Source organism: Talaromyces rugulosus, chromosome II (assembly GCF_013368755.1).
Source record: "Talaromyces rugulosus chromosome II, complete sequence".
NCBI classification, from domain to species: Eukaryota; Fungi; Ascomycota; class Eurotiomycetes; order Eurotiales; family Trichocomaceae; genus Talaromyces; species Talaromyces rugulosus.
In genome coordinates, this window is record NC_049562.1 from 1,245,816 (window position 1) to 1,260,313 (window position 14,498).

The 14,498-nt window shown below is 50.7% G+C and overlaps 4 protein-coding genes across 4 annotated transcripts; 3 read left to right on the plus strand and 1 right to left on the minus strand.

Moving 5' to 3' along the window:
* Nucleotides 1-139: 139 nt before the first annotated feature.
* Nucleotides 140-3,291, plus strand: TRUGW13939_02888 (uncharacterized protein; the record flags this gene model as incomplete). Its single annotated transcript, XM_035486075.1, has 4 exons — nt 140-840; nt 893-983; nt 1,033-2,169; nt 2,467-3,291. The coding sequence occupies 4 exons, from the start codon at nt 140-142 to the stop codon at nt 3,289-3,291; spliced, it is 2,754 nt and encodes a 917-aa protein (XP_035341968.1).
* Nucleotides 3,292-4,539: 1,248 nt separating this feature from the next.
* On the plus strand, nt 4,540-6,820 carry TRUGW13939_02889 (uncharacterized protein; the record flags this gene model as incomplete). The annotated part of the gene is made up of 3 exons (XM_035486076.1): nt 4,540-5,181; nt 5,460-5,877; nt 5,937-6,820. 3 exons carry the CDS (start codon nt 4,540-4,542, stop codon nt 6,818-6,820), a joined length of 1,944 nt encoding a protein of 647 aa, XP_035341969.1.
* A 424-nt stretch (nt 6,821-7,244) lies between these two features.
* Nucleotides 7,245-10,937, minus strand: TRUGW13939_02890 (uncharacterized protein; the record flags this gene model as incomplete). The annotated part of the gene is made up of 7 exons (XM_035486077.1): nt 7,245-7,343; nt 7,408-7,647; nt 7,701-8,110; nt 8,180-8,394; nt 8,457-8,519; nt 8,841-9,628; nt 9,684-10,937. 7 exons carry the CDS (start codon nt 10,935-10,937, stop codon nt 7,245-7,247), a joined length of 3,069 nt encoding a protein of 1,022 aa, XP_035341970.1.
* Nucleotides 10,938-11,220: 283 nt separating this feature from the next.
* Nucleotides 11,221-12,608, plus strand: TRUGW13939_02891 (uncharacterized protein; the record flags this gene model as incomplete). The annotated part of the gene is made up of 2 exons (XM_035486078.1): nt 11,221-11,287; nt 11,449-12,608. The coding sequence occupies 2 exons, from the start codon at nt 11,221-11,223 to the stop codon at nt 12,606-12,608; spliced, it is 1,227 nt and encodes a 408-aa protein (XP_035341971.1).
* Between the last annotated feature and the right edge of the window lie 1,890 nt (nt 12,609-14,498).

The following is a 14,498-nucleotide window of genomic DNA, read 5'->3' on the forward strand; positions in this document are numbered from 1 at the left end:
GGGCGGCAGAAAAAGGCAAAATAATTGCATGATATTCCAGGCCGCGCTATGATTGGCCGAGTACACTTCACAGCGGGATGAGTCTCGCAGTCAACAATAAACTTGCTCCTGTCATTGACGACCAGCTAGTTTAGGGGAAATGAGTCGCAAATATACCACAGGCCAGCGCCTTTCATTTGACAATGCCCTGTGCACTGTTCGATACGTTGGCCCAGTCAAAGGCACCGAGGGGGAATGGCTTGGCGTCGAATGGGACGACCCCGTACGAGGAAAACATTCGGGGGAGCATAAGGGCAAGAGATATTTCACATGTAGTTCTCTCTCTCTCTCTCTCTCTCTCTCTCTCAATCTATTTTTGTTTATAATGCTTATCAGCAATCTAGGCATAAGTAAACAACAGACAGCTGCTTCCTTTGTGCGGCCTACTCGGCGCATAGACCAGCCCCAGGGCTTTCTCGAAGCGCTGCGTCAAAAGTACGCCTCGGAGTTTGAAGAAGAGCTCGCAAAGAGGAAAGCCACGGGAAACGATGAGGTTCAGATGAACGAGCTGATCTCGTTCAACGGAAAAGTTGTAGAAGAGGTTGGTTTTGAAAAGATCAGAAAGCAGCTTGCCGAGCTGCAAGACCTCAAGGTTGTTCTCCTGGACAACCAGTGTGTAGCAGGTGTTTTTGGCCGCGATGATGATGAACAAAAACGGCTTTATCGTGAGGAATTGGACAAAATCGAGCAGACGTGTCCTAAGATTGCTGAGCTGGATCTCAGTCGGAACTTGCTCTATCGCTGGAAGGATGTGCGAGAGATTTGTGAGCAGCTGCAGCAGCTGAAGAGTTTGAAACTAAAGTGAGTATAAAGTACCATCGTTGTGTGAATGAGCCAATACTGATTCCTGAAGTGGTAATCGATTTGAAAAGGTCCATCCTGGTTTGGTATTTGAGAGGATATCAGAACTACACCTCGATCAAACTTTTATGAGCTTTGAAGAGGTAATTGGGCATTAAATTTTATTTGAACACATGCTTATCTCATACGCAGATATCATCTTTGACGATGCAATTTCCGAGCCTAACATCTTTAACGATATCCACAAATCACATATCAACCATTTCGTCTTCTCTACCCGCCACGTTGCGCAACCTCACGCTTGAAAGTAACGATATTACGACCCTATCCTCGCTAAAACTTCTTGCCCAAATCCCAAATCTTGAACGGTTGTCAGTTCGCGGCAATGATATAAATACGACTATAACCTCACAGTCTAACAGCAACGAAGAGGCAGGCTTATTTGAATTTTCAAAGACTTTAACGTCATTGGATATTTCGCGCAATCAGATCGATTCGTGGCTCTTTATTAATGATCTACCTAGGATATTCCCTGGCCTTGAGTCTCTACGCATTTCAGGAAACCCGCTGTATGACAGAGCCATTGCATCTACAAACATCACAGGGTTGCCTGAAAACCCCATGACCGTGGATGAAGCGTTCATGCTGACGCTGGCCCGACTGGGGAACCTTACATCACTAAACTATAGCAAGATCACCCAGAACGACCGGACAAATGGCGAATTATATTATCTTTCGCTGATCGGAAAGGAACTGTCTGCCTTCCCGGCTTCTGACGAGGAACGCATTCTTGCCACACATCCCCGATATCCAAGGTTATGCGAGATATACGGTGAACCAGCGATAAGGCGTCGTTCGGATACATTTTTAGGGAAGAATATGAGACCAGGCTCTGTCGCAGCCCGACTCGTGAACTTCAAGCTCTACTGCCAAGCGGCGCCTCCACTGGAGACCGGGGCTCGTCCAGACGAGGAGAAGCGCGAACACGAATACGAGATCCCAAGAACATTTGACGTGTACAGAGTCAAGGGAATTGTGTCTCGCCTCTTTGGTTTTGCGCCGTTGAGATTTCGTTTGATTTGGGAGACGGACGAGTGGGATCCTGTCGAGGAGTTTAATCTCGGCGGGGAAGAATGGGACAGCGACGATGAAGATGATGAAGAGGAAGAGGCCATTTCAAAAGACACTGCCGATCAACCGAATACTCGCAAAGAGGCCATCACACCGACGGTTACAAAGGACGATGGAAGGAAATTTGTCAGACGCGAAGTCGAGCTTATTGATTCGACTCGACAAGTCGGGTTTTGGTTAGATGACAGCACGCGGGAGGTGAGAGTACGCATAGAAATATTCTAGAAACCTATAATTGGAATTTCATTAAGCGTATGTGGTGGTGATAAATGTCTTTGAACTTTGACACTTTATACTTTGTAGGACGTCCAGGCTAGTCCCGATCTGTCAGGGTCTCTCTCGCCTGCTCCGCCAAACGTCACCGAGACCTGCATCATTATTCTTCCATCACAACATAATTCAGACTCGCAGACGCCATGGCGGAGTATTGGAAGTCTACGGTATGTCTACTGCCTTTAAGTTCGGCGCTTTGTTTTTCTTACTGATTGTATCTAGCCCAAATACTGGTGCAAGCAATGCCAAATCTACATTCGCGACACCGCCTTCGAAAAAACCCAGCATGAAGCCACCGGCAAACACCAAGGGAACCTGAAGCGATTTCTAAGGGACATCCACCGAAACAAGGAACGCGAGCAGAGAGATACCGCGAGAACCACGAATGAAGTCGAAAGGCTCCGGAGTCTAGTGTCTGGAAAGCCAGCGCCAGCGACAACCAAAACAGATGCGACGCAAAACCGACCTTCGGCATCTTCAAACATCCCACGGCAGGCGACGGCAGAAGATCGCAAAAAGCAGGTTTCGCAGCTGGTGGAAATGGGCGTTGCTGTTCCGGAGCAGTATCGAAGAGACATGGCGATTGCAGGGGACTGGCAGACTGTTTCGATAACCCGCATCGAAAAGGGCGAAGAAGGGCCCCGGCTCAATACCGGGGTGAGGAAACGCAAGCATGAAGAGAACGAAGCCGAGGAATATGAGGCCCAGGCAGCCCTGGAGAGCAACGTGCGAAAGGGCTGGGGTTCGGCAACGCGCTCGTATCCTGGGGCCACCGAGGATACTGACGACTTGGAAGCGCTTCTCTCGAGAACAAAAACGGTTAAACGCGACGAGGATGCAGATACGAAGCCTGAACCGGACACCGAAGACGCTGTCAAGGAGTCTCCTGAAGGTGAAGCTGGTCTAAGCAAAGCAGAGCCAGGATTAATTAAAGAAGACCCCGATTCCCTCGAGCTGTCTGGAGCTGTATTACCGAAAAGTGAAGACCAGGAAGCAGCACCAGCAATTGTTTTCAAGAAACGTAAAAGCAAGGCTACTAAGAAATAGAAACTGGTGCGTGCAGTGCCAGTCAACACATTATACACCATCTGCTGCATGCAACTACAGACAGTGCAGTATTCTGCGACATACCTCGCAACCCATCATTCCGCGCCGCTGCAGTAATCATACAAAATACCAGGCTCCGCTGTGCCTATGGTCACTGTGAAAGCTCATAGGGCTAATCGCAATATAATGCGACATGGAGGCGAACGATTGTGAGAAACGAGAAAGCCTGAGAATCTAGCGACAGGAAAAGTCGCTGGCTAAACCATGAGTGACTGAATATTAATTTAAATACCCAGCGAAGCCAGTTCATAACTTCATATTATAGCCCGACAGCCAGTGTTGTAGAGTAGTATAACTGTATACAAGACCCGTGGTTGGCCGCAGTGCGCAGTGCACGGACTTTGCATGGGCTTCATCCAATTACGAGGGCAGAGTGCGCATTATATCTTTGCATTTGATCTCTGCGCATCTTCGCAGTCTCGTGTGTTTGAGAGTAAATATTAATAGGTGATGCCCTAGACGGCCGGTGGGACTGGCGCTGGTCTGGCTCGCTCATCCCAATTGCGGCTCTCCCGACCAAAAAGATCTCTCGCTGCTTCGTCACTCTCCAGCCAGCTTCTTTCGGCTTATATACACCACCGCACCCATTGCTCGCCCACTATTCTTTCCAGGCGCCTAGCTATCTCGCAGCGTCCGTCCGACTGTGTTCCTCGATAGCGTGATTCGCCGCTCTGCCCGGTCAAAAGATAGGCAATACCTCTCCGAGGTGCCCGCATTGTGTCTCGCATCGACCTTGCAGGTAAGCAACCAGACCGGACTCCCCTGCCACCACCCTCGCGGCCTCATTGCTGCCATCGCTATATTTTTGATCGCCTCGTTATTGGGATTTGTTCGCATGCTGTGATTACTCCAGCCGATGGCCACGCTGCTCTCGATGGCGTGTTGCGCGTTTTGTATTTCTCAGCGTCAAATTTATACCACACATCACTGCGAATGCGCCCTTTGAAACTCGTCCCCATTTATCATTCAGTCGTCGGCTTTTTACAGTGAAGCTCAAGTTCTACTTTGGCTTCATTCTTTTTTCAGCCAGAGCTCCTACCCTCCAGGAAATCAAGCCTGCACAAGTTACAATACTGACTCGCACAACAAACACCAGAAACCCAACCACGATACGCTTCTCGATTTTGCAGACACAGAACTAGGCTGGTGGACGGCGCCTGAGTGACTCCAAAGGGAGTGCGCGCCAGAATGTCGGAATCTCAGCTGGATCCTCAAACGGATCCTACTCTTCTCGACGATCCAGCCTCTGGCAGCGAGCTTCCTCCGCTTCCTCCGATCTCGAGTGAAGGGACAGAGACACCTACGATACCGGCGATAAGTCCTGAACTCGCCGTTCCGGACCCTGCTTCGACGACGACGACGACGACGACGACTACGACTACGACAACACCAGCCACTACGTTTACAGCTTCAGCGCCAGTTCCTCAAGCTCCTCCTCCTCTTCCTCCCGCCCCGGCGCCATATAATCATAATGTTGCAGATCCAGCGCCTGGGCCAGCAGCACCGGCGCAGATTTCCTCGTTCTCGACGATGCCAGCTCCTCTATCGTCGATGGCATCGTCCCAGCCGCCGCCCGAAGTCTCCTCGCCCAATCCACAGGCAATGCAGGCGCAGGCGCCAATTGGCGCTCCGGTGTCGCCTGTTATGTCTTCAATGTCCCCCATGGGACAGTACGCCTCGTCGTATTCGCCAGGCATGGCGCAACTGGGCATGCAAGGCGGACAGATGAGCTATCAGCTCCCCGGCAACGCACGATCGCGAGCGCACCAGCGCGAAGTCAAGCGACGAACGAAAACAGGCTGTTTGACGTGCCGCAAACGCAGAATAAAGGTAAGCATGAGATTGTTGCTGGTAGAATTATTGTCTTGTCTGGGTTGGCGGGAGTCGGAGCGGCGGAAGCAGCTGCAGGTGTCGCTTACCTGTGGTTAGTCCGGCTCGCGTCCAGCATCCCACTTTGATAGCAGAACCCCGCCAGACGTCACGCCCACTCCTGCACTTTTCCCCGACCACGCCGTGTTTTTCTCTATTGTCTTTTTTTCCTTTTTGATTGTGCCTGCCGCTGTTTCTGTTGACAATAATGCTGACGCGCAATTGGTCTTGAAACAAAGTGCGACGAAGGTCACCCGGTCTGCCGAAATTGCGTCAAGAGCAAACGCGAGTGTTTGGGCTACGACCCTGTCTTTCGACAACAAACAACCCCGTCTGAGATCCGACCGGCCAGCAGCTCGCAGCCCGCGCTTATTCAAGAAAACCATAACCCCTACCCCTCTGCGCCGCCCGGATACGTCCCCGCTGCCTCGCAGCCTTTCGCGCCGTCGGTCCAGTCGGACTCCTCGGTGAAGTCGTTTGACCTGCCGAACAACCACCAAAGCACTGTCGAGCCTTCCGTAGCAGAGAGCGACACCATGTCAGCTCTGGCAAGCGTTCAAGATACCATCGACGGGTCGATTTCCCAGCCGGCAGGAACTCCGTCAACCATAACAACGCCGGCGCTGATGCCGCCTTCAGGACAAGTCGGCAAGCAAGGTATTTACTCTTTGAAACGTGTTCGCCAGGAATTAGAACTGACCACAAGATGCGTGCAGAGAAGGTGAAGATCCAGGATCTACTGGCGCTCCAAGGCATTGCGCCGCCATCTCCATATCCTATCGTTCCGATACAACAAACTCGTTTAGACCAGATACAGACGGTTTACCTCCACACGTACGCGCCGGCCATCGACCGGTTCTTGGAAACGCGGTGGTTTCGAGACAAGGGCTTGTCGCAGCTATTGACCAATGCCCAGCTTATGGCGCAATACTCGGCGCTGATTGATGCCTTTAGCGATCCCAAAATTTCCGAGCCCGCTGTCAGAGGACGAGTGGAAAGTTTCGAGGCATCTGTGGTGTGGGACACCATGTCCATTTGTCGCTCAGCGCGTCATTTGGTGCGCAACGGAAATCCGGAGCCTATGCAAGAATACGACCTGTTGACGACGGCCAACCGATTCGATGTTCTCGAGGCTCTCATTACTGATGACTACCTTAAAGAAAACCCATTGCAAGAGGACCTTGCCCGCGAACCACCACCAAATCCAAATTCTTTACAAGATCAGTTGCGACGACGGTCCTTTAATTTCTGGGATTGCATTGGTCACTTCCTCACGCTTCACGATATTGAGGCATCCTCAGCGGTGGAGATCGACGAAACATTGACTCGCTGTCGTGGCCTTCTCGACCAGATCGAGAATCGCGACGTGGTCTATTCGATTGCCATTGGGCGCCATCTTGGGCAACGGTTGTCGGATTACCCTCGCAACAGACCTGAAAACTCCAGCGACGAGCGGAATACCAACACAAAACTTCTCGTCGCCCAGCGATTCATCGAGGAAGAATCAAAAGACAAAGGTACCACACAGGTCGTCAAGCGTCTTTGCGGCATGGTCAACAGGCTATGGGAATTGAAGAGTATATTACTACCGCGTATATGAATCTCCTAATATGTGGCTTTGTTACGCTTCAACAAACTTCGGCCTTTTCTGTTCTGATATACTAGCATTTGGCGTTAGGTGTTCCCAAAATGTGCCCTTCTATACGGCCTTTCATGAAGGACGGCGTTCCGGCATTTGTCGTTAATGATACCGCTGTTAGCGTGACCGATATTATTTTCTTGTCATTCCGAGTCATCCTCTTAAGGAGGATATTTCTAGCTCTTATTTCCAAAAAAACACGCAAGCCCGGGTCTATGAATGTCAATTTTCGTTGTTCGATTCTATAGGAATATGTGAAAATATTGTACCATACATAGAACAGAGAACATATCTTTACTGTCCAATGACGAGAGACATCTGATGTATACATGTAGTAGAAACGAGTCTATCGCTCTCTAAATACCTCGATCATTCAACCAGCTAATTACAGATCCACTTGTTCGGGCACAATGCTCTTCAGCGTGCCTTGTTCAACAGCCTGGCGAACATTGGCAATTGCCCATTCTTCCATTGAGGTTTGTGTCTGGTTTCGTCAGTTTAGTTGAAACATAAAAAAAAGAAGAAGAAAAAGGGGAGAAAAGGCATACCTCGACAGACCAGGTACCCATATGCGGCACAAGCAGCACATTCGGATTTCGCGTCAAACCCGGATGGATTTTGGGCTCTTCTTCAAAAACATCCAGACCGGCAGAGTAGACCTTGCCACTATCTAGAGCGTCTACAAGGGCAGCTTCGTCGATGACTGCGCCTCGAGCGGTGTTGACGACAACGACGTCGTCTTTCATCTTTTCGAACTCGGGTTTGCCGATAATGTGGCGTGTATGTGCCTGTGATGGTGTCAGTGTGAAATGCAACAGTGACAAAACAAAAGGAATCATACGTTTAGAGGCAGATTCAGACTGATTACGTCGCTCGTAGCCAGCAACTCGTCAAACGAGACATACTCTGCCCCAGCCGCCAGTGCCTCGCTGAGCTTCCGCCGATTATGATAGATAACTTTCATGCCAAATGCTTCGGCTTTTCGTTTGAGATTGCGTCCGATGCCGCCCATTCCCAAGATTCCCAACACTTTCCCCTCTGGATCATGTCCCAAGCGAGGGGCAGGCACACCGCGCCATTTGCCCTCGCGGAGAGCGTGCATCCCGGCGTTGAAATTGCGCAGAGCGCCAATGATTAAGAACATGTTGACATCTGCTGTGGCATCGTCAACGGCGGTGGGCACGTTGGATACGCGTATAGGCGGGTTGCGCTGGCTGCAGGCATGCACGTCTACTTGGTCATATCCAGCTCCTGTTTTTTTTTTTTGGTGGCCTGTCAGTTTGGACACACAAAGTCTACAAAAGGAAGGCATAAACGCACCGCAGTGAGCTAGGAACAGCATTGATTTAGGCAACACCGACACCAGCTCCTCATCAAACTGCCCTGTGATTCCAAAGGAGCCGAATGTCCGGTATGCGACAACCACGCCGTCGAGTTTCCCGGCTTTGCATTCTTGAATGAACTCTGTCCGGTTGGCTGCTTGGGTCGTTACGAGCTCGGCGACGTTGCTGAGAGCTTCCCAGGTCTTTCCAGCGCTGTGTTCTCGTGTCAGATAAGGATATCAGTTTGATAATTGGACATGGGCCTATAGACATACTGGTCGATGTTGCCCAACAAAAGGGCCTTTGGTCGGGTCATTGTGCAAATTTGTATATGAAAACTTCCACTGTCACTTAGTTTGAATAAATTGAGAGACTCTGTGTCTTATTTGTAGTAAAATCGGAGACCGAAGAACCCCGCGGAAAGGTAATCAATCGGACGGCGGGCTCGGTGGGGGAGTAACGGAGATGTCCCCGAAGGTGACAGCCCTCTCTTATTGGTGCGATAATTGTTCTAAGTATATCTCGTATAAAATACAGTTCTCAAAATGGATATTAATAGCGTAAACTAGATGTACAGATTTACATTCACCTGGTGGCTGTATTGTGCCCTATACAGTATCTACCATCAACCCTCTGTCAAGACGCGAGTCCAGTCAAACTTGCGCCATCGTTTCCTAAACGGCTCAACTCGACGATCACCACTGCGACTCCATTTACCCTGGCGCTTGATCACGTCTGGCTCAAGATCAAGCATGCCTCCGAGAATCTCCCTGGCAAACAAGTCTCCGCGTGGCCAGCGGCGCGAGTCTTCCACCACATGGCCAAGTCCACCATCAAGTTCAAACCAGACATGGAAATATGGCATCTCCTTCACCAGCGTGCGGCGGAAAGCCAGTTTGCCCAGGCCCTGTCGAGACTTGGCAAGAGTATCAATCAGTTTCCGGTGCTGCGTCCATTCTGAGTCTGCCGACAAGATGGCCTCCTTGAAGAAAGCCGGAGACGTTTCACCTAGGCTGTAAGGAAGAGGCACGACCTCTAGCGATGCATGACGCTTTCGGTCTGGGTGTGCTGCATTCTCGTAGAAGATCACGTCTCGGCCTTGGTCATGGTACATTCGAGTCAGGCTTTTCATAAAGTTGCGGATCTCCTCCCACTCGTCATCATCACACTCCAGTAAATTTGTGCGGTGTTGAATTGGGACGATTGTGCTGCTCCCGTCGCTGATTTCAGGCTCCGTAGGCAATGTCAAGTACGTGCGAGTTGCCAACGATACCACAGGCGCAACTGGAGGTGTGCTCGTGTCTTCATGATGACATAGCGGACAATTATCCAAAACCCTGTTCATCTTGTGGAATTCACTGATTGCAGTGTTTTTCAAGTTGAGCTCGGACTTTTGCACTCGTTTGGCTAGCTTAGCTGCGTTGTCGTCCATGTATTCCAAATCATTCTATAGTAGTTCATATCAGTATCCAAACAGCTCAGAAGTTGACAATCCAACTTACATCGAATTTTGCATCTTTCGCGATCCGCTCGGCGAGTCGCATGCCTTCACCACCGGCTTGACCTCGACTTCGCCGCTCCTCTCTTAACATATCCTCAATCGACATGTCATCGTTCTCCTGAACCTGACCACGTTCACGACCCCTACGGTTTTCAACTGGTTTTACCTCACCCCTGGAGCTGCCGGCCAACATTCTGTTTTCCATCACACCAAGCACCACCACATCACCTTCTTTGCGATTAGCCATTAGTGCAGCAGCGGCATTATACTGCTCCTCCAATTCGGTAGCTTCGGCTGATCCCTTCAATTTTGCCTTCATCATCTTCGCGCGAAGCCGATTGAGTGCTGTTGCATCCAGAAGCTGTGTAGTCCCTGTAGGGGGTTCGATTTCCATCGATTTCCCCTGTTCTTGAACATTCGGTTCAATGTCTTTATCTTCCTGGCGAGAGCTTCTGCGGGAACCTTGCTCGAGTTTCCTCTCCTGGAAGAGCTCCCCGCTTGGTTTTATTTTGCCCACGTATGATTCCCCATATGTGTCCCTTCGGTCCAGTTCGACTTCTTCCTCTCGTGCATCATCGAAAGAGCGCAGGTCCCCGAACCGCTCAATTGCAACCTCATCCACTTTCCTGCCTGAATTTTTGGCTTCTCGATAAACAGCTTTGAGCTTTGTCATTCTCCACTGGGAGCCGGTGTCGCCAAACGTATAGTTAACATCATGTTGGGCGGTCGTGGTTTCGATTTCCTCCGCGACTTTGCCGTCTCTGAGATCCCGTAAATGGTCGTTGATCTCTCTTTGATGTATTTTTGTTGTGAGGTCGGATTCTAGCATCTTTGCCTGCGGTTGTTCTTGGAGGCGCCGTTCAGGTCTCTGAACGTAGTCGATGTCAATTGAAGATGGGGCCTCCATCCATGAGTCTCGTTTCAAGTGTGATTCATTGCTATTCGAGGCAACCGGATCGGCTTCGGTCTTGGGACGGTCGCGGTCATGAGAGCTGTCATGTCGATGCCGTCTCTTGTGCCGACTCTCTTCGTCCTCTCCGTTGTCATCTCGCCGCGATCGTTTCTGTCTATGCCTGTCGGAATCCTCGTGGTGTCTGTCGCGGCCATGGCGCGTTTCTCTAGACCTCGAGGAGCTGCGATGGCGGTGGTGGTGACGATGGCGATGGTGTCGAGAGCGATCCTTGTCCTTGCTACCTTCGGACTCCTTCTGCTCGTGACTCTCCGCAAGCGATTTTTCAAAGTCTTCCAAGGTCATGTTGAAAATGATCGTGAGCTGGGATGTTGCAGGAAAAAAAGCCGACGGGAGCTTGAAGGAACATGACGTTGAAACTGGAAGCAGCGGGCCCCACCTGCACCTGCCCCGGCCGGAACGAAACGAACATTGTCGCCCCGCCTAAGATTTTCTTTCAAGAGGAAAAAAAATTAATCACCGTCCCTCCATAAAGTGGTTTACAATAACAGAGCCCTGGCTGGATACATCTAGACGCAGCGACTACCTGTCTCAGAGTTACTCTATCGATAACCAGAAAACAAACGATATGGCTGCGACAGCGGCTCCCGGCGAAACCGCCTCACCTGTGGCGGTTGTCTGTGTTGGCATGGCAGGTAAGAGAGAGACGCTTCAGTTTATTATTTCCCCATGGAGCCTATGAAATAGAAGGGTCTGTCTGCAAATACATACAGTCTATGATGACGATGATGGTTGTGGACAAGACTTGCCAGCTAGTATAAGTTTCGATCTGAATACTCACGAATCGCGATTTTAGGCTCGGGCAAGACGACGTTTATGCAACGAATCAACTCATATCTACACTCTCAGCGAAAGGCGCCATATGTCCTAAACCTAGACCCGGCAGTGCACTCGGTTCCGTTCGAGAGCAATATCGATATCCGGGATTCGATAAATTACAAGGAGGTAATGAAGCAGTACAACTTGGGGCCGAATGGGGGGATTCTGACATCCTTGAACCTGTTTGCCACCAAGATCGATCAAATCATCGCCCTGCTAGAGAAGCGCACGGCTCCGACCGACCCCGCCAACACCAGTGGACGGCCGATCGAGCACATCCTAGTTGACACCCCCGGCCAGATCGAGGTCTTCGTATGGAGCGCCTCGGGGAGTATCTTCCTCGAGACGATGGCGTCCTCGTTCCCTACAGTGATTGCGTATGTGATTGACACGCCGCGAACCAGTTCTACCAGCACGTTCATGAGCAACATGCTGTACGCCTGCAGCATCCTGTACAAGACTAAGCTGCCGATGATTCTGGTATTCAACAAAACGGATGTCCAGGATGCAGAGTTCGCTAAGGAGTGGATGACCGACTTTGACGCCTTTCAGAATGCTCTGCGTCAGGAGGAGGAAGCCGGCGCCTTTGGAGCGGAAGGTGGTGCCGGTGGATTTGGCGCGGGCAGTGGGTACATGGGGTCGCTGCTCAACAGCATGAGTTTAATGCTAGAGGAGTTCTATCGCCATTTAAGCGTCGTAGGGGTTAGCTCGATGACCGGAGATGGCGTGGAGGACTTTTTCCAGGCGGTGGAGGAGAAGCGGCAGGAGTTTGAGCGAGACTACCGCCCGGAGCTGGAGCGCAAGCAACAGGCTCGCGCCGAGGAGGCCTCGCAGCGACGAGAGGTCGAATTGGGTAAGCTCATGAAAGATATGGCTGTGTCGAACAAAAAGGCGCCTCGGAGGGACGCGCCCGAAACAGTGAGTGACGCAGAGGAAGACCCACTGGACGACGATGCCATTGGTGGTAACGAGAGCGACGGACTGTCGGGGGATAGTGATTCTGCTTCCGCGGTAGGGGACGATACTGGTCTTAGCCAGCGATACCAACAGGCGCTGGGAGAGTCCTCGGAGTCGCAGCAGCTGACTCAAGAGGAGCTCAGCTTCATGAGGTACCTGCGTACCAGCAACCCTCAGTAATGGTTCCCATTACACAGCATCCACAGTCGGCAATTTCTCTTTACAGACATACTTTCCGACCGTACCGCCCGTAGCAGACTAGCAGGTCTTGTCCAATGTGAACAATGAATGAACTGGTCCGAGAGCAAAAAAAAAAAAAAGCAAAGCGAACGAATTCTCCGCACAGCCTCTGCGGCGTATGCGAGACTGCGACAGTGCGCTCAGGGCCACCTTGGAAAGCTGACTGACATGGTTCTTTTTTCGCCTGCGTGAAACCTCTTCCGGACTAGGGGGTTGACTTGACGCTGTAAGCTTCGTTGCTTTTTCTTCCTGCGTCTCCACTGAAAATTCCTTTTCTGTACGCGTCTCGCCAATCAGGGATTTCTTTTTTTCATATCCACCATCATGACGAGTGACACAGTGCGATAAACCCGGGCTTACAACGTTGAATTGATATTAGGGTAGTTTCCGAGAGGTCTATGGAATCGCTTCTCCACAGCATGTGCGCCTTTCTGATGCTGATCCGCACACTTGGTCCCGCAAGGACCAAAACCCTGGGCTCTTGACTCTTGAGGTGGCTGTGCGAGGCTTCGCTTGGAACTCTTTGCGAGGCCTTTTTGAGGGGTTTCTCCTATCTTGTCTTCGGATTGATACACCATCTGTGCGGCATGGATCTGGCGCTCTCGATAGCCGGGTCCGCTTTTTTGTCAACAACACGTCTGTATTGATATTACTCTGCAATGTGGTTACTGGACTGGTGATATAGACCAGGGAATATTACTTTGTTGTTTGTTGCCCGGGCAAAAAAGGGCGTCACACCGCTTTGGCCTCGGATTCTTTTCACTGCGTGATTGACGCCGGGGACGTTTACTGGCATTTGACGTGCTGTCTGTATGTGTGTGTATGTATGCAATGACGATTCAGGGTGGCCAACAAGCTCATCTATGCGCATATACTCTGTGACGAACATGTAGTTCACAGTAGTGTCGTAGCCGGACCAATGATCCATACATACTCCGTAGTACATAGCTATAAGGCCCACGATGCGGGCCGTTCCCCGCCCCGGACCGGGTGCCGGCGCCAACGTGCATGGAGCAAGGCTGGGCTGGCTGAAGCCCAATTCTGACATCAAGGACCCAAGCTCTTAGAGTTTGGATTAATGTTGGATACTATAACTATCTAGTTTTAGACTATTGTAGCTGGTACTTTCAGGCTTCGGCTAACTCCGTATAGTTTGACTTTTGCCCCCTCTCCCCCCCAGCCATGCTCACTGCTGTGCTGTCCCTACTAAGCCGGATATGGTTCGCTGGATCTTGATCATGTTGAGAACTTGAGAACCAAGAGGATGCATGATGTGCTTTAGCGCAATGAGCTGATTCATGACTAGCCGTTCGATGAATGGTTCATTGATTCAATGAGTCAGCCAACTAAGAAGTTGTTTCCCGATGCTTCTGTTGGCTAACACCCCGGATCAGTACATTCAACCCTAATGCAATGGGTCCCAAAGCGATGACTGTAGTACTCTGCCAGTGCCACGGGCTGTGTAGATAACGCCGTAAACGCTGTACACATAGATGTGGCAATATCAGCCTAACGCACATTAATGACATGAAATCGACGATGTCCCTGGCACGGCCAGGCTGAACTGCCAGATGTAGGCGCCCACCTTCTTGAACAGGCATCTCCTTTTTTTTTAAAAAAAAAAGTCTGTATGGAGTAGTACCGATGTGATCGGCCTACATGGAGCCTCGGGGAACGGCGGTGCAAGAATATTAAAGTAATAATAATAATACTAAGTGTTATAATAGTAGTACGGAGTACTCCGTACGTGGTACCGACATACATCCTGACTATTGAGTGAATAGACGGGGATAGCCCCAGCAGTAGATCCTTTTCCGTACAGCGCTAAGA